The 19,381-nt window shown below is 41.8% G+C and overlaps 1 protein-coding gene across 2 annotated transcripts in view; it reads right to left on the bottom strand.

Annotated features, from left to right (window-relative positions):
* The window catches only part of ME1 (malic enzyme 1), a 321,897-nt gene that overhangs the window by 43,923 nt on the left and 258,593 nt on the right, over window positions 1-19,381 (bottom strand). For both annotated transcript variants that reach the window (XM_019520424.1, XM_019520423.1), the window contains 2 exons: window positions 9,001-9,098; window positions 6,741-6,854 (listed from right to left, as the gene is read on the bottom strand). In XM_019520424.1, coding sequence (XP_019375969.1) covers window positions 6,741-6,854; window positions 9,001-9,098 — 212 coding nt within the window. The remainder of the gene's footprint in view (window positions 1-6,740; window positions 6,855-9,000; window positions 9,099-19,381) is intronic.

Here is a 19,381-nt window from a genome sequence, read left to right as displayed (position 1 = left end):
GCATCCTGTTCAGATCCGCCCACTTCTCTAACCTATCCAAGTCTGCCTGGATGCGGTCCCTGCCTGCTGGTGTATTCACTTCGCCCCACAGCTTGGTGTCATCAGCGAACTTGAACAGGGTGCTCTCCACGCCCTCATCCAGGTCGCTAATGAAGATGTCTTCCTGACTGTCTGCACAGAAATAGGTACTTATCCCATAACATCATAGATTTCATAGACATTAGGGCTGGAAGGGACCTTGGAAGATCATCGAGTCCAGCCCCCCACCCAAAGGGCAGGAAGTCAGCTGGGGTCATAGGATCCCAGCAAGATAAGCATCCAATTTGCTCTTGAAGGTGTTCAATGTAGGTGCTTGAACCACCTCCGATGGCAGGCTGTTCCAGACCTTGGGGGCTCGGACAGTAAAGAAATTCTTCCTTATGTCCAGCCTGAAATGGTCTCGCAGTAGTTTATGACCGTTCAACCTTGTCATCCCTTGGGGCACTCTGGTGAACAAACATTCCCCCAGATCCTGGTGGTCACCCCTGATAAACTTATAGGTGGCCATCAGATCACCCCTGAGCCTGTGCTTTTCCAGGCTGAAGAGCCCCATGGCTCTCAGCCTGTCATCGTAAGGTCTGTTTTCCTGACCTCTGATCATGCACGTGGCTCTTCTCTGGACTCTCTCAAGCTTCTCCACATCCTTTTTGAATTGTGGAGCCCAAAACTGGACGCAGTACTCCAGCTGCGGCCTCACCAAGGCCGAGTACAAGGGGAGAATGACATCCTGGGATTTGCTTGAGAAGCATCTATGGATGCAAGCCAGCATTTTGGTCACTTTAGTAGCCGCAGCATCACATTGCAGGCTCATGTTCATCTTGTGGTCAATCATGACCCCCAAGTCTCTTTCTTCCATAGTACTAGCCAGCGTAGCACTGCCAAGCCTATAAGGATGCTGCAGGTTTTTTTCCCCAAGGTCGAGAACCTTGCATTTTTTGGTGTTAAACACCATCAGGTTCTCATCCGCCCACTTGCTGAGCCTGTCCAGGTCAGCCTGGATCACCCGCCTGTCTTCTGGCGTAGATGCTTTGCGCCAAAGTTTGGTGTCATCGGCGAACTTGGCCAGTCCACTCCCGACTCCAGTGTCCACATCATTAATGAAGATGTTGAACAATATGGGTCCAAGGACAGAGCCTTAGGGGACCCTACTGGTCACAGGACACCATGATAAGTGACTGCCATCAATTACTACCCTCTGGGTCCGACCACAGAGCCAATTTCCCAGCCAGCAGATCGTGGTGGACCCAAGGCCACAACTGGCCAGTTTCACCAAGAGGTGATCATGGGATACCAGGTAGAAGGCTTTTTTGAAGTCAAGATATATGACACCAATCTCTTCTCCCTTGTCCAAGTCATAGGTCACCTGGTCGCAGAAGGAAATGAGATTGGTCAAGCAAAACCTACACGCAACAAACCCCTGCTGGCTATCCCTTAGGATGCTGGCGTCTGCCAGTCCATTAAGGATGGCCTCTTTAATAAACTTTTCTAAGATCTTCCCCGGGATAGAAGTCAGGCTGATAGGCATATAGTTAGCCAGATCCACTTTCCTCCCTTTCTTGAAGATAGGCACCACATTGGCCTTCTTCCAGTCTTTGGGCACTACACCAGAGCGCCAGGAGTTTTCAAAGATCCGTGCCAGAGGCTGGGCTATGATGCTCACCAGCTCCTTGAGTACCCTGGGGTGTAGATTGTCAGGGCCGGCTGACTTGAAGGTATCCAGCCTCTCAAGATGTTCCTTCACGACATCAGTATTAATGGAGGGCAGGGGATCTCACTCACCCGGACCTCTCTGTCCTGCTATCCCAACTGGAAAAGTAATAAATAGCTATAACTGTCAGAAAATCTTAAAGCATCCTTGCAAATGCATCAAGATAGGGTTTTTAAACTCCTGTCAAGAAATGCTATTTAAATAAATTCAGGTGACATATATGTCACTTGAATTTATGGTCCTCTCCCATTTCTCACTTCCTCTAGAAAAAAGAATTCATTTCAAAATGCATATAAAGCTTAACAACAGATTCTACAAAACTTTCAACCATGAACATTTTTATAAGGTCTTCATAGTGAAAATAACAAGGGCTAATATTCCAATGAATGTAGTCACCAGTTCTTTTACCACAACATAGCAGAAAAGCTGCTTACCAAACACAGCATAATGAAAATGATTCCAAAGAAAAAAAGAAAATGAAGACACAACTGCAAGACAAATTAGAAAACCACAAGGGGTGGGGGGGAAATCAGCCACGAAATCTAAGAAGTCACTATGCAGAAGCTGTATACAAAACTGTACATGTCCAGGTTAGCAAATCCTAGGTATCATTTGCGGCAAGGGCTAATCATTGGTGGAAATATTACCTTTGTCCAAAGTAGATGAAAGATTACACAACTCTCTTTTTAAACCAATAAACATTTTTATTAGAGATACTGTTAAAAGCGTGGACAGACTGGAGGCCAAACTGATTACACAACATTTTTTGGGGGGGATGAAGTTACTGCTAGTTAGAAGCTCCCAAGGTTTCATGTAACATTTCCAAATTGCTACAGCAGAAGACCAGAATCATCTTAGAAAAAGAGGAAGTGTTCATGTATGCGCTATTATTGACAAGTCATTTTGACTGACCACTTTTAATAGGACAAACTAGAACTAGGGATCTACTGAACTCGAGGAGGTGGCCAGCCAATTTTGCAGGCAAATTGTTTGGCTAGTCACAATTTTTGCAGGCTTACCATGGTGGGCCCCCTATGCCTCTGATTGCCTGAGGGGCCCCAGTGGCTCCGCCCCTCCCCACAGATTGCCAGATGGCCCAAAACTACAGCTTAATTACCCTGATTGAACCTGGGGAAGCCATTAATCCATGTGTTACTAAGTATGAATTAATGGCTTCCTTCCCCAGGGTAATTAAGCTGCAGTTTCAGGTCACCTCCAAGCAAATGGATGCACCAGGCTCTACAGAGCCCTGGCCTGGTTCCTTGCCAGCAGCGGGTGCATGCATACCTTGGGGCCAATGGTGGAGAAGGAGCTGGAGCTGCGCTGCCCTCAGCCCCTTCTCTGCCATTAGCTGCAAGGCACGTGTGCACCCACCACCATCAAGGAGCAAGCCAGAGCTCCGTGAAACACAACGTAGCAACTTTCAGCCTCCTGGCTACCTGCCACAGGTGTCCCAGGCCTGGGCAAACCTCTGCCAGAGGCTGCTGGCCCTGGGCTGCTTGCAGCAGACAGTGGGCAGCCTGCAAGCAGCTACACTGGACTCCTGCAAGCAGCTGCCCGCCATAGCCAGCCTGGGCCCAGGCAAGCCCCTACCGCCGGCCATGGAGCCCAGGCTCCTTGCAGCCTTCCTGCCTCCTGCTGTAAGCAATCTCTCCCCTCCCCTTCCCTCTCCCAATATTGCAGGGCTTCCCTCTGCTTGCTAGTAAGGGGGTTTTTTGTTTGTTTTTTTAGCGAGCCCACCATTTTTCACAGGAAATGCCTGATTTTGTGTTTTCTGCAAAAATCACACAGTCATACTTTCAGTAGGTCCCTAATTATAACAAACTACCTTTGTGTACATTTCTTTTCTGGGATGCATTTGGCAACCATGCGTTATAATAATAAACTTAAGAAACTCAATCTATTTAATCAATCTAAAAAATGTTAACAGGTGACCTGCTTAAGATCTATAACATACATGAGGAAAAGATTTTGGCAGCAAAGTTGTCTTTAATTTACCAGAAAAGCCATGAACCAGATGATGAAGAGACGAAGTTGGATAAATTGGACTCAAAATAAGATGCATTAAAAAAACAAGGAAAAGTACTTAATTATGGGGAAAATATATCTATGGACACAATGTATTTTCTCCATCAGCTGAAGGCTTTAGATCAAAATGTGATACTTTCTGAAAGGTGCATTATTGCTCAATGGATATTATGAGCTTGATTCAGAATTACTGGGTAAGGTTCTATTGCTTGTTTAAAGGAGGTCAGGCTACATGATCATAATAGTCTGCTTTAGCCTTAAAACTGACAAACTTATTCAGATACTGAGGACTATCCTCCTCCCTCCTCAGTCATTCCTGTCACTTTGAGAAACACATTTACCATCATGGTGCTGACCTTTTACCTTAAACTGAATGCTGTTTTGACCAGTCCAAATATGGAAGCATTTCCATCTCTTCAGGAACTCCTAAAATATGAATCAATGATTTCTCTTATCTCAGTCTCCAATTTCAGCTTCCACCTTATGCCCTCACCCCTCTTTTTTGATCGTGCTTTTAAGAAACCTGCAAAACTTCAAACAAATTAAACCCTGTAATGCTCTACTTTGATTAATCAAAGCCCAACAATGTTCGAGCCTTTCTCTATTACTGGTCAGAGAAAATAAAACCATTACTGTGAGCCAGGGAACACAGACTGCTGGAGTGGTCTGTTTGGCCATGTTCTGTGACTACAGTTTTCCAGCAACTGACATACAAGTAGTAAGAGATGGAAGCCCTACTTTTTTATCTTTTGTTATTCTTTTCTCCCTTCATCTAACAAGGGAGAGGGGGAGAAGATTTTAATGGAATCCCAAAGCTGAAGCATATCTCCCCCAAGGTTACTTCAAGGACATGCACTGAAGTATTATCACATGCTGCTCCAACTGGTTGTGACCAAGGCCTAGCCAGACAGATTTGTACTAAAGTGGGTAGTCCTAAAATATTCTGTGTCCACAGTTGGGTCTCTAAACTCTGACTCACTTAATGACTTGTGCTTTGAGAACTTCCAGAACAGCTTGGGGAGGTCAAAAAAACTTGCTTGCTTGCAGCAACATCTAGGCACAAATCCCACAACAAACTAAACAGTGATCAACCCTAATCTATCTCAGACAGCAGTTATTATGTCTGGCCATCACGAACATATTATGAACATACTCAGGGCAGTCCCTGAATCTATTGGGCTCCTTCTCAGACACCAAAAAGAGATGCAGTGTAACAAGAGAAGAACAAAAGGAACTGTACAAGGCAACTTCTTTTGTCCTACACAACAAAAAATTTGTTTGACTTCAAAAGATATTAGAGAGAGGAAAGGATATAATTGAGCCATGGAAAACACTGACAGTAGAAGAAAACATTGTCACAACAGCTCAGCTGTTTCCCAGATCAGCAAAAATTGCAGGAGGTGTAAGGGAGCAATCAAAGGAGATGGTTAAGAAATAATAGAGGCTGCTGTTCTACTTTAGCTGAGGTAAATATGCATGAACAGCTGCTAAGTAATTTAACTCTTTCACACTTTTGAAGCTATGACAGTTCTCATCAGTGTCAGCCTTTTTCTTTGAGACCAGTTGACTGATTTTGGTCAAATCATTGCTGTTCTATTTATCAGCTTCTTGTCCATAACATGCAGAAAATATTGTGAATATTTTTAAGGGGTCAGTCTTATGAAACAGCCTCTATTTTTTTTCAGCCACTTAAGACAAACAAGGCTCCAATAATTAACCTTTGTAAAATACTTTGAGTTTCTTAGAAGAAAGGCAAAAGAGGCAAAAAGTATGACCCCCTTACTTGAACACAGTAATTCTAAAACAAAATAAAAATCTGCACTGTAGTCAACAGATAGCATTAGGTATTATGATGCTTTTCTGATCCATCAGGTCCTCTCTGTGTATATTATAGATAACCTTTAAATATTTACACTACTTCTGTGATGCTAATATCATTACTGCAGCAGAGTGAACAATGCTATAGCAGCTCAGTTTAATATAATGGATCACAGTTGGCTCTTTATGTTTTACAAGTTCAACATAGAACAGATGCAGTTGATGCCCATTACAAAATAAACAGAAGAATTCAGAAAGAAAAAGCAAAAGCTATTGCATGGCACAATTAATTCAAATTCAAAAAGCATCATGAATGCTCACATGAAAAAGGTGAAAAGTGAAGTTAATTGAGCTCTTGTACATTTCTTTTAAGTAGCTCACAAGCTATTAAATACATAACCACCTTTTAAAACATGCAGGCTTCTTTATTTTGGCCCATGGAATGTATATGTTTCTTTATTTTGGCATGTGGGAGAAATGAGGTAAGAGTGACTGATGAAGTCTCTCAGCAACTTCAAATTCTTGACCACTGTTGATAGCACTGCAAACCACAACATCTGTGACATAAGCTTTATCACTATGCATGAAAGCTATTTGAGACAGAATTGCTAAGTTCATACAAACTTCTAAGATATCTGCAACAACATCAGGAAAATATTATTGTTCATATCATGTCAGCATTTTTTCACTTAAAAAAAATATTTCTCTCCGAGTATCCTGCCAGAAGCAGAGTGTGCACTCACAAACACCAATGCTTCTGCTATTAAAAACATATAGATAATCACATTTACATGAGAAATATTAAAAACCACAAGCTGAACATTTCTCTCCCTTTTCAATTCAAGTGAACTGCTTTAAAATCCACATAATACAACATGTGCCAGAAGCAGTCATCTCTGCTGGATATAACGCAAAGACTATAGACCCAATCAGATTCCTATCGAAGTCACCTGGGAGTTCTGCGCTTGATTTTAATACAAGCGGGACAAGCCACATATTTATTTCTTTATCTAGAACAAAGGACTTTTAGATACTGAGAGAAAGAAAGAGAGAGCATGCACACTAAATAGCTTAATCATATCCATAAAAAGTTTCTGCCTCTAAAACAGACCAATGAGAGTTTATAGTAATGAGAAAGCTGCATTACCTTAACTATTAATCCTTTTGAGTCAACCATCCATATCTTTTTGATAGCTTCATCTTCAGCTGTCCCTTCTTTTTGCATAGCCATAATAATAAGATTTGCTATTCCCAAGGCAGCCTTAAAAAGGAGGGAAAGAGGATTAATACAAGGCATTGGAAGAGAAACAAAAACATAGTAATTTTTAATTGATTACTTTAACTAAACCTATTAATATCACTGACAGTTAAATTGAACAATGATGTTTTCATAAAGTAAACCAGCAGAAAATGCATTCTTTTCAGTGCTTCAATACTGTGGGTGTAGGCACTATATAGAACTTTGTTTACCTTGTCATTATTAGATCATGTAAGTTTGTTGCAACATTTATTCCACAATCAGTAGGGACCTACTCAATTCGCAATTTCATGGATTTCACAGAAATCATGAAATTGGGCACTGTCCATGAAATCTGCAAAAAAAAACCCCAAACTTACTAAAAATAAATGCTGGCTCCACACTGGGAGCCAGCAGTCCTCGTGGCTCTGCAACCCTGCTGTGCATCCCACCAGGAGGGAATGGGGAGCCACTGGTGCAAAGGGGAGCAGCCAAGATAGTGGCTGGCCAAGAGGGCTGCTGGCCACAAGGCCTCCTTCCACCACTCAGCATTGAGGGGCGGGGCCACGTGACAGACAGCCCTCTTGACCAACCAGTGAAAGAGGGCAGGGGCTGCATGACAGACAGGGCTCTCAACCAATCAGCAGCAAGGACTGGAGCCATCAGGGCCCTTCAGCCAATCAGAGGCATGGGGGTGGGCCTGCCATGATAAGCCCATGAAAATGGTGGCCAGCCTGCAAAATTGTCCACCTCTGTCCTTGATTTCAGTTGGTCCCTAACAATCATGTCAGGATGCAACAGGACATTTTCACCTTGACATATTTTAATTTTGGGGTACATATTGTATTTCAAAAAACATGCAAACACTGAATCTTAGAAAATAAAATAGTGTCAAGGGTTTTAGATTGTAAATCTCTTTAAAATACCCATAAAGGAGGAAAATTTTCTCTTACCCACTAATAATGTATTCAGTAATTGTTGACTAATCTTGGCTACTCCCTGCCCCCCACCCCCCACTCCCATCCACTTTTTAATTATTTGTCCAAATGCATATTATTTGTACTGGATTCTAGTATCTTTCTTTTCACTAATCATATATAAAAAAAACCACCAAACAATTTTGGCTATCCACCCAATATAAACAGTTTAATTCTTGTTCTTCATTTTGAAATTTCACTGAGAATCAAATAAGGCCCCACTTTTCCTGTCTAGCAGCAATTTATATTAATTTTTTTCTTTATAAATGTACAAATGTAGTCCAAATGGACTCTGAAGGGCATAAACTGTACCTTTCATTGTGTTTGTACAGCACCATACACACTGGTAATAATAAACAAATACTAATGAATATTTAACAGATGTTTCAGTCTGCTGAATATGGAGCAAAATGGAATGCAGGTATTTTGCATATCAAGGCTGTCAGAAATGTTTCATGCATCACCGATGCAGATCTTCCTGCAAACTGAGCCAAATTTGGGGGAGTACTGATCAGTTTTAAATTAATGAAAATTGATTTAATAAAGTTTAAAGTTAGCAATCTACATTGAACTACAGAATTTACAAAGCACATGACTGCATTAGTGTACTGAATCTATATAACTTACTTGAGGGCTCATCAAAAAGATGGCAGTTAACAATAATACAGGAAAGTGACCATTATATTCACACAGTGCACAATGTAGTAGCTTCAATTCCCAATACAGTGTAAGGCTTACTGTAACTCAGAAAAGCTTATGACGAAGGCTTGGGTCAGGAGCCTATATGTACCAAAAAGAATTTGAAAAACTGGTGCTTTTAAGACTACTGAAAAAGCTATGCTATAGAGAATACAGAGGTTTCTGTCCTAAACAAAGCTGATAGCAATGAAAACAGTGTTTTTCTGTTAGCCCCATTCCTCCTTTTTTTTTTTTTGACAAACTCCTCAACTTTGAGATGAGCTAGATTAATAGTAGCTAAAACCTGAAGTTTTAATACGGGATTATGATTTCCCTGAATCATCCTATGAAAAGCATCCTGTGATGCAAACGTGGGGAGGTCCAGTGAAGTACACTCGGCAAACCATACTTGCAGGCTGTGGACCACTGTAGAAATTTATCATTTACTCTGGAACAGACATGTAACAACTACAAAAAAAAACTACACAGAAGGTTTCCTCTTGTCTAACAGATACCTCTCCAGCTCCTTGGAATAGTATTGTGTGATCTGACAGCTTGTTCTCAGTGATACGTAGAGCTGCAAGGAGACCTGCAACAGCTACAGCTGCAGTTCCTAAAATACAAAATGAATTTCTTTTACTACTTATGATATGGAACAGCATTAAGTAGAAGTTCTCAAAGCTTCAACATACTCATTTAGGAAAGAAGATTGATGGGATGAAAGCTGGTTTGCTTTGTTTTTATTCATTCAAATACATGTAAAGTCAGTAAGAAAAGCTTCAGAATCAAATCAAATCAAGTCTTGATTCTGCCATAAGCCACATTCACATACACTGTGTTTTGTCAACACATGCCATCCAGACAGTTCTCATCAGGCCTGATCTGTAATGGATAATGGAAATGGAAAGTGGTAAATGGAAAATTTCCACTGACAGGATGCATACTAAATAGGGTGAAGGGTCCATAGATCCTTTGGATGCAAGGAATATGCAACATGAAAGACATTTTTATTCCACATGTGCAAGCCTAGAATCTTTTAGCCAGTGTATGAGCATCCCCAACTCAGTGATACAGGATAGCAGAGTAAAGGTATCTGCACCATAGGAAATGAGGACAGATGGTGAGACCATGTGGGAAAAACTTTCTTGAAGAAACCCAGTTACTTTAAGCTAAGGATCTCATACTCTTTCAGACATCTACCCATATAGACCCTACCAAAGGTGACTGATTACTAGAGAAGTGATAAGCTTCAATAGTGCAATCCCATGTGGCTGTCACGTAAACCTCAGGTCATGTAATGGAAGGTGGCCCTGTGTGCCCATGTAGGGTCCCTCACTGGTTAATGGGTCCACCCTAACTGAATCTATTGCAGGACTGGGGCCTAATCTTTTCTGTCCTTGTACTAACTAATGCAGAATTCAAAATTAATAGGACTTAAGGGAATACTATAGCTCCCAGGACTGAACCCCTTATATCAGGAGTGTCAAAGATACGGCCTGCAGGCCAGATCCAACCCATGAAGCTGTGCTGTCTGGCCTGTGGGACCAGGAGTTCGGGGGCGAAGCCTGAAACTGAATTCTAGCATGTGGAGTCATGCTGGGGATGTGTGTTGGTGTTGGAGAGACGAGCAATGGCTGCATTAACCGCTGCCATCAGAGAGTGGTCCAGATCCAGCCTGCAAGGGCACCATGGTCCAGATCTGGCCTGGGGAGGCCAAGGGAGTTTGACACACCTGCCTTATATGTTATACTTTTTAACATGAAGGCTTTGTCTCATTTGTTTTTTTAAGCATAACGTACACCTACAGCATTGTAAAACCAAGTAACCAAGTAGGCACTAGCAAAAATAAGAAAATGATAACATTTTTCAGGAATTCATCCATGTTCTTTCTTGTCTCAAAGATAATGTTAATATCTAGCATGCTATCATTTACCCTATTGCAGTTGAAGCCATTGCTGTTGGATGTTTTGGGTTGTTTATTTTTGTTGGGAGGTGGTGTTCAGAAATGCTTAGAATAAAAAACACATCAGTATTATCATCTCTTATGAATCAGGGCTTATTAAGCAAAACTATTCAGGAACTGAGAATTTTGAAATCCTAAGATCTGGACACTGATTTAGAGTTTCTATAGCTTAACCCACAAACTAAAACACCTTAAAAGCCAGCATGTATGACAGAGCCCAATCCTGTCATGCATATCCTGTGAGGTGGTATCGGTGAGAGTTAAGCCCTCAAAGTTCCTCACAATGTACTATCAATACCTGGCAGGCTAACACGCCAAACAAGATATCAAGACATATTGAACAGATATGGAGATTTGTTGTCTGAAATAAATGGGATGACACTTGGTATGGAATAATCAAATGCACAAATACAAAATGAGGAATGTGTTAGGCTGCACTGGAGAAAAGAATCTGAGGATTATGGTGGACACCGAGGTAAGCAGGAATCAACAATATGCTATTGCTGCAAAAAGAGCAAGTAGCATATTGGGATGTATGCTCAGGAGTGTTGCATGCAACTCACGAGAAGCGATTCTTGTACTCTATTCAGGACTGTCGAGGGCTTCCCTGGAGCATTTTGTCCAGTTTTGGGCACCGTACTTCATTTTAAAAAAAGACAGACAAGTTGGCATGAGTCCAAAGGACAGCAAAAAAGTGATTTCATAGATTTTATAGAGGTCTAGAAATATAACAAGAAGAAAAGCTGGAAGAACTGGAATTATTCAGTCTGGAAAAGAGAAAATAGGGGGATTTAATTAGCCTTCAGACACAAAAAGAGTTGTTATTAAAAGAATGCTGTTTAATTGTTTGTGCTCAAAGGAGATCAGAAAAAAAGTCTTGAATTGCAAAAAGGGAAATTTAGATGAGATAACAGGAAGAACTTTCTAGCTGTGAGAGTGGGTAAGCGCTGCAACAGATTTCCCAGACAGACTGTGGAATCTCTGCCATTAGAAATGTTTTAGTGCGGTTTAGACAAACATTTGTCTGAGATCATTTAGACAGAGATGATCCTGCCCTGAGCAAGGGTTAGACTAGATGACCTCCTGAGATCCCTTTTCTGAGAGCCCTATTTTTCTCTGGTTCTATTTGAAAACATGTGTGCCCTCATTCTCTTTACATTTTATTATATTTCATAAATCCAACAGCCACTTTAAATCATTTTTATTTTTTCACGGAAAAGTACTACATTCTAATACGAACCAGAAAATTGGGAGAGAAACAATAAGCTTTTAAATGCAGCTTTAAATGGAGCCAACAATAATGTTGTTAAAAAGGGTTTCTCATTTCTCAGTCTCTATAAATACTCTAAGGCATTTAAAGGGGCATTAGACAAATCTCTATATAAACCCACAGCTCAGCAAAACCCCAAATAACCCCCACCCTCCACACCAAAACAGTTGCTTAAAATTACCTATTTGGACACTTAAAACTGTATATAAACTAAGGTCAAGTGATTGAATATGGCTTTTCTGTTGCCTGCCTCTCGTCCAAAGCAAAAATCAAACCAAGCCTTCTTGCCTGGCAAGTACCAGGCTGGTAGAAACCAAAAAACAGAAAGAAATCAAAGAAAGCAAAATCCTTTCCAAGTTTCTCCCACCACTCTATTCAGTGGGTCCCTGACAGCTCTCAGTGCAAGGTTTTTTGGATACCAAACATTTCTTTCCTCTTCTGTTTTGGGCAGTAGGGGCCACCAGATTCTGGGGACTACCCTGGCTGTACAAAAGCTTTGTTGTGTATGGTGGGGCTGGGTAACATGTTGCCTTGTGTCTGGGACTGCTGACCTGGTCACCAGAAAAAAGAAAAAGCAGTCCCAGGTCTGTACTAGCTGAGACCCAGCTTCTTAGAGCTGCCAGAGGTCATTATTACAGCCTGGGATTGGCCAAATTTGTGATAATGATGGCCCTATGCCACAAAAGAGGAAGCCAGTCAAGCCATTCTTCATGCTTCTTTGCAACATCAGAAATACACAGAAGCATCTGAGCAAGAGCTGGCTCAAGCAGCTGTGAGAAGAAAGGGTAATGATGTTACAGCATTTTGGAATGCTGGAGAATATGTATCAGCAAGACTGACACTCTGCTGCCAACTCCCTTAGAGACGCACAAAGTTTCAAAACAATAACATGTACTACAGCTGTGTCAATTCCATTTATTAACTTCTAGTACGTGGCCTGTGGGCCAGATACGGCCTGCAGAGTTGCTCTGTCCAGTCAACTAGACCACTAGCATGGCCAGGGGAAGGGGCCTGCCAGAGAATCTGGGGCCTTCAGGTGTCAGTGGACATAGCGATCATGGGCCCAGTTTCCCCCGCAGCCATTTTGCCAGTCTGCACTGCCATGGCCTTACCTTCCCAGATGCCAACCCCCACCATATGCCCCAGGCCGGAGCCAGAGCTGCCACCACAGCCCAGAATATACAGCCACAATGGCGGCGGCAGCTCCAGCTCCAACACAGGGCGCACAGCGGGGGCTGGAGCTGCTGCTGCCACATGCTCTAAGCATAGAGCTGCTGTGACTGCCACAGCTTCCTTGCGTCCTAGGTTCAATCTGGCGTGCAAGGAGCTCCATAATCTGGATCTGGCCCACAGCACAAGGTGTTTGCCACCCCTGTTCTAATTTAACTCATTTTTGCCATATCCCATCTTTTAAATGAAAAAGGAGGCTTTTTTTAAAACCATATAATTATAATAAAGATCAGTCATATTTAGTTCTATGCACTGGGCAAAAATAAGTGCAACTGCAGTAATGTCCTTTGATCTGAGCTGCTGTGCTTCTCATGAATTAATTAACTTTATAAAATGATGCAAAAGGTATTTCACATCTGTTTTTGGCAGTCATTTTTATCTAAATAATAATGACCCAGTTTCATTAGGGTAACCTCCTCACTATCACTGTTTATTGATAGCAGTAACTGTCATCACCCCTTTTCAGTAGTTTGCTTTAGTTTTTCTTCAGGAAAGGGGGGAAAATGTCAGTGTAAATAGCAAATCTGTTTAACCAGAACTGCTCTGACCTATGGCACGACCTTAAATTTCACCCTGAATGTTGACTGCAGTTTATGAAAAGACCTTCAAAATATAAACTGTACTGTGAAGTGCCAAAGCATAACCAGACCTTGTGACTACTACAAAATATAACCTGAATCATACTGCAGTTGTGTATCATCACAGATCTATCAACAAGTTAAGAACGTGGGTCAAAGATATACTGGAAAAGCAAACCAGACATTCTCCAATAATATTCATTTGACAACTGAGTTTGCTACCCACAAAACTCTAAAAGAATAATCTCTGAAAATTCAACAGACAATAACATCTTGTCATATTTCATGTAAGCAGCTGTGAAAGTTAACATGCTGAAACAGTTTTCTAATCAGGAAAAAGATCCCTTTGCTAAAATGCTAACACCCTTGAATAATATGGGTGTGAAATTTGACAGGGAATATTATTTAACATTTATTTTCTGTCCAACTTTCTGCCATTCTTATCATCATCAATGCAGACCTTGGCCAGCAGTAAGTTAGCTTATAATTGTTTTTTTTACAATGAAGTCTAGAGACTGAAGTACTACTGAGTTAGGGTCTTATAAACACTTAATGAAAAATGCCTTCCTTAAACAGCTTAAATTCCAGGCTACAACAAAACACAATATGTAGGTGAAAAAATAAACAAACAGATTTACTGTTATTGTTTTCATTTTGATTAGGAGAAATTAAAACGCCTTCTGGTTTTGATATCCATCAATTATTCATATTGCACAAATAAAGTACATACATGGCAGCACAATATTTCTGTATGTTGGATTATGTGACTAACATCTCAACATAAAACATTAGTCGTATCTAACTCTCCCATTATTGCCAACTATAGGATGGAAAAGATTTAAGGGACAGAAGAGAGGCCCCTAACTTCTCTTAGTCCTACTGAAGAGGAGAGAAAAAGGAGAAAAGACCCTATCGAAAGAGTAAGATCTTTTGGTAGGAAGAAAAAATTCAACACCTGAGGTTTTTTTTTTTTATGAGAATATCATATCAAAAGGCCGTCCCTGGATCTTAGAATGCCTAAAACAAAAAACCAAGACTCCCAATCTAGGTCCTGACTACAACACAGGCAAATTGGTAGTTTTTATCTCCTCCTTCCCATCTCAGCTTCTTCACTGACCAATCTGCTCCCCCATGCTGGTAGTTGCTGCTTCCCTCCCCCAGTTAGTACGTAATAGAAATTCTCAGGGAGTGTGCCACCCATTCCTACTCCTTCTGCAGCAGTAGTTGAATGGACTATCACAGCATAGCCACTAATAGTCTTAAAACATTAAAACTGTTTTTAAATCCAAATTTTATTTCTAATGGGAACCACTACTCTTCAGATGGTTTCTTTTGTACAGAACTGTGTGCATCTGGGGTCTGAAACATACTCCCATCTCACTTAGCACAGCTAAAGTCCTGAAAAATGGCAGATGCACATAATTTTATGAGTACTCTCATCTATTGGGATTTGAGATGATTTCTCTTCTCACCCTTGGCAAAAGAGAGATTGTTAGAAGGTTTATGGCACAGAAGTCCAGATTTGCTGCCCCACTGCTGTACTTTCATGGTTCAAAAGAGTGAAAAAATTCTGCTCTAGAGCCTTAGTCATGAGCTTTAGTTCCTTTAACATCTAATTTTATAGATGTGAACTTGACTATGGATTGGGATTTTTTAAACTGAGTTAATTAAACATAGTTTCCTTTATGAAGCTTCCTAAGTCAAAGGCGGGCAACCCTGTACAAGTCGAGGGCTGGAACAACCTGGCTCCAGTCCAGCATGGGCCAGGTGGCTTCCATAGCACATCAGCAGTGTGGGACTTTCCTTGTGTCCACACTGGGGCCCTGCAACTGGGAGATGTACCTGTAATACCACCGCTTCTCCCAGACCCAGCTGTGGCACAGGTGCAGGTTCCATCTAGTATGGAGTTATGCCAGGACTAGGCATCTACAAATGGAGTGTAGGTTGCTGCTGTTTCTCCCTTCTTCCCCTCTCCCCCTGCACACCCCTCCCCTCCAGCTGTACCATGGGCACAGCTGAAAGCTGCCTGGCCCCAGCACGGCTCCCCACTAGCTAGAAGTTGCACCTGCACCACAGCTTGGGGGAGTGGAGGAAGTGGTAGTAACATGGGTGCAATTTGCAGATATCTAGTCCCAATACAGCTCCCCACCTGCTAGAAGCTGCACCTGTGCTACAGCCAGGAGCAGAGTGCTGGGAGAAGCGAGGGTGGCATAGGCAAAATGTCCCAGCCCCAGTACAGGTGGTGGCAAAGCCCCTTGCTGCTAATGTGCTTCCAGAAGCACTTGGCCCATGTCAGACTGGAGCTGGGAGGGCAGGGAGAAACAGCAGCAGCACAGGCACTGCTAGGAGCTGTCCAGACCCAGCACAGCTCCTCAGTGCCTGGCCCCTGTGTAGTCATAGGCATTAACACAGGCAAAGCCCTGCAGCTTTGCAGGCTGCTACTTTAAGTGGGTTCATTCTGATTAAAGATCTAAGCTGCAGCTTTCTTGCTTCAGCCTGCATTATACAATAATACAGAGGTGTGTTCTGAAACAACTTAATATAACATCTAATATGATTATTGATGGTGTTGAGTGTCCTTTTCAAAATGGTATTCTCACAGCTGGTATCTAGTGATTACTAAAAGCATGGACACATGTAACACTTACACCAGTTAAAGCAGTTTAAACCTGAACATAGACGCCTGTTAAACTGGTTTAAAGCTTCCTTGAATGGTTCAAAAGCATACCTGGAAAACTAAGTGCTCTTTTGAACTGATTCACTGTGAACCACCAGTTCAGTATTATATGTAGGCTATGGACAGACATTCAAAAAAGCCTGAGCCTGAATTGATTCAATCTTTGCAGGTTAGTCTAACCTGGCTAGGCTGAACTGGTTTGTAACCAAACAGACATTTTCTCTGGACTGAGGAAATTCAGGCACATGCCTGCAGTGGCTTAGGCTAGAAGCCGGGGGGCACTAGAACAGCCCTCCCTTCCTTCTACAGTGCTGAGCTGAGGTGGGCATGGCCAGGGCCTAGCAGGACCTCTGATTAGGGAGGTCTACCTGCACCATCCAAGGCTTTTCTCTGCTGGCTGCTCCAACGGTGGGAGTATTACCAACCCCCAGCTAGCACTCTAATGAAAGGGGTGGGGGTGCAGTGCATGCATCTGTTGATGATACAGAAACTCTGGCCCTGTGCTGTCATGGGCCCGCTGCTGCTGGGGTCCTCATGGAAACCAGCTGCAGCAACGCAGGCAGGGGCTGTTGTGAAATGGAGTCTGCTGTGGGTCCAGTCCAAACTGCGGGCCAACCTTTGCCCAGCTCTGTTATAGACTAACCTGTTCAGAGAGGCATGAGCTTTTCATGAGTGAGAATAAGGGAATAGAATAACTTCTAAAAAAAAGGATAAAACTTATAGAACAAGAGAACAAACAGCTTAAAAGGCAAGTAGAATATCAACATAAAACAGAACACCCCTGAACAGTATCCCCGCCTAGCTTTGTTTGCTAAATGCCTGCCCAAATGGGAAGGTGCTATGGCACTTCTGAATGATGTGCAGGCTTGGCTTCTGGTGGGCTGCAGGAAGGATGGAGTTCCAGAGCTGAGGAGCAACTTCCAAGAATAACCTCCTATACGTTTGCACCAAGCTAAATTGGTGCACTGATAGTATTTTAAGACCTTGCTCTTGGCTGACGTTAAAGATTGCAATGGGGCAGAAGGGAAAAGACAGTCCCGTAGGGCCCAGACCTAAGGCATTATAGGTCAAAACCAGCACCTTGAATTATCCCCAGAAAGCTACTGGGACCCAGCGCAAACTCTGTACCACTGGAATTATGATCCTGGCAATCCACACCCATCAGAAAGTGGGCTGCTACATTCTGCACCCGCTGCAACTTCCAGATGGTCTTGAAGGGCAGCTCCACATTGAGCATATTACGATAGTCTAGTCTTAAGGTTACGAAGGCATGGATGATGGCAACCAGATCTGAATTTAAAAGAAAGGGTCACAACCTTCTCATGAGATGGAGCTGGTGAAAAGTACTCCTAGCCACTGCTGCCACCTGAAAATCCAGATGCAATGGAGGATCAAGACCACCTCCACGGCTGTGAACATGACTGACAAAGGAAGATGAACCCCAACAATAATAGGTGTCTCAATTACCCCAAAGTCAAGTGGTCTGCCTACCACCATCACCTTTCTTTTTATTGTTTCCACATTACAAACGTTAAAAGAATCAATATGAGAAAAAGAAAATAATTTATTATGACAAAACAAGGATTTCTTATTTGAGAATTGGACTGATTTAGATCTGACATGATCTTAAGAGAGAATACTTTTTTGGCCAAATAATACAGTTTGCAAACATTTTTAAACCTAAAGATAATTTCATCGAAGGATGAATATTTGTTGAAATTAACTTTAATTATATCATTTAATAATCTTGTATCATATGCCCTGAGTTATTTTTAAATCTATTTGCTTCAATAAACCTTTTTAATAATTAATTTAAATGGCACAAATGTTAAAAACAAATAATTTCCTGAGGGCATATAAATTTTGCAATTATTTACAGAGGTAGGTTATGGAATTATTTTTGCTGGCACTGAAGTGAAGGAAAGTATTACATCTGTTGGCATAATGGAATAAATAGAGTTACAGTGGTAAAACTAAAGAATACGGAAATATACCATATGCAGGGATCAAATACTGCATCTGTGCATACTTATAAGTTTATCATTTTCAGTGAGACAGTAACTTATTCAAAAATGTTTTTAAAAAATGTTTTAAAATGTCAGCAAGATACAGATTTTTTTCACCACTACTTGAAATCTTGGGTCAGTTCTGATCCACAATAGCTGCCATATGATGAGTGTTTGAAGATGTAAATAATGGTTTTCAATCAGTTCTTATTAGACAGTTCCCACAATCAAAAATCAAAACTGTAAGTAGCACTAATTAGTACTCCTGTTCACATTTTTACCAGGTATGCCAAAGAGAAAAGAGTAGTAAGGTTAAAAGAAGCTAAGCACATAGACTGAACTGCCTTCTGAACCTCATCAGTAGTTCTTCTAGGTCAATATTGATATGGCAGCATCAGGACATTTGCAATGATTCTCCATACTGCATCTATTCTGTAGGAAAATAAAATTACTTTTCCAGATCCATCAACACTGGTCATTTCATAAGGAAAAAGTGGAGGGGGATGGGGGAGAAGAAGAGGTCTTTGTCTTAAACACAAGCTCAGACACCTTTCAAAAAAAATGAAAGAAGGTGAAATTGTTATAAATTAATTAGAATGATTACATACAAAAAAAAGTTATCAGTGGTTAAGGCTGCAAACTCAATCAATATTTTGGAAATGCCAGACTAGGTTAGCCTGGGTTATCTTCATTTAGCTCCTTTGTGCAGATGCATGGTAATACCATCTTTAAAACACATCACTGCACGTTAGTTTTTATCCACAGAACTCGTGCCTCATTCAAAGCATAGGATGGATAAAGCTCATTGACATCACTAAAATGATTCAGACTGTTTCAGTGAACATTGAGTAAGAGTACCTACTCAAAGTTTTCTTGATCCTTATCATTCTGCATGGCTCTGTGCTTACTGTACACCAAGCAAACCTTGCATTGAAAAAGAACCATTAAGACCTCAAGGTTGCTTTTCTGTTAGGGGTTGGTTGGGCAGCAAGGGGCGCTCCAGGGTCCTACCTCTTGGCTCACTGGGCGCATCCCCATGAGCTGAAATGGGCGTTACCCTGGGGACAACTAGCAGCAGCACATATTTGTTGCCCTGGGTGAGGTAAGGGAGGCTGGGGCCAGCACCTGGACTGGCCCCAGCAGTCTTACCCAGGGTCCTGGGGGCTTTCTGG

Source organism: Gavialis gangeticus, unplaced genomic scaffold (genome assembly GCF_001723915.1).
Source record: "Gavialis gangeticus isolate Ggan-Ray unplaced genomic scaffold, GavGan_comp1, whole genome shotgun sequence".
NCBI classification, from domain to species: Eukaryota; Metazoa; Chordata; order Crocodylia; family Gavialidae; genus Gavialis; species Gavialis gangeticus.
This window is presented reverse-complemented; position numbering and strand designations above follow the sequence as displayed.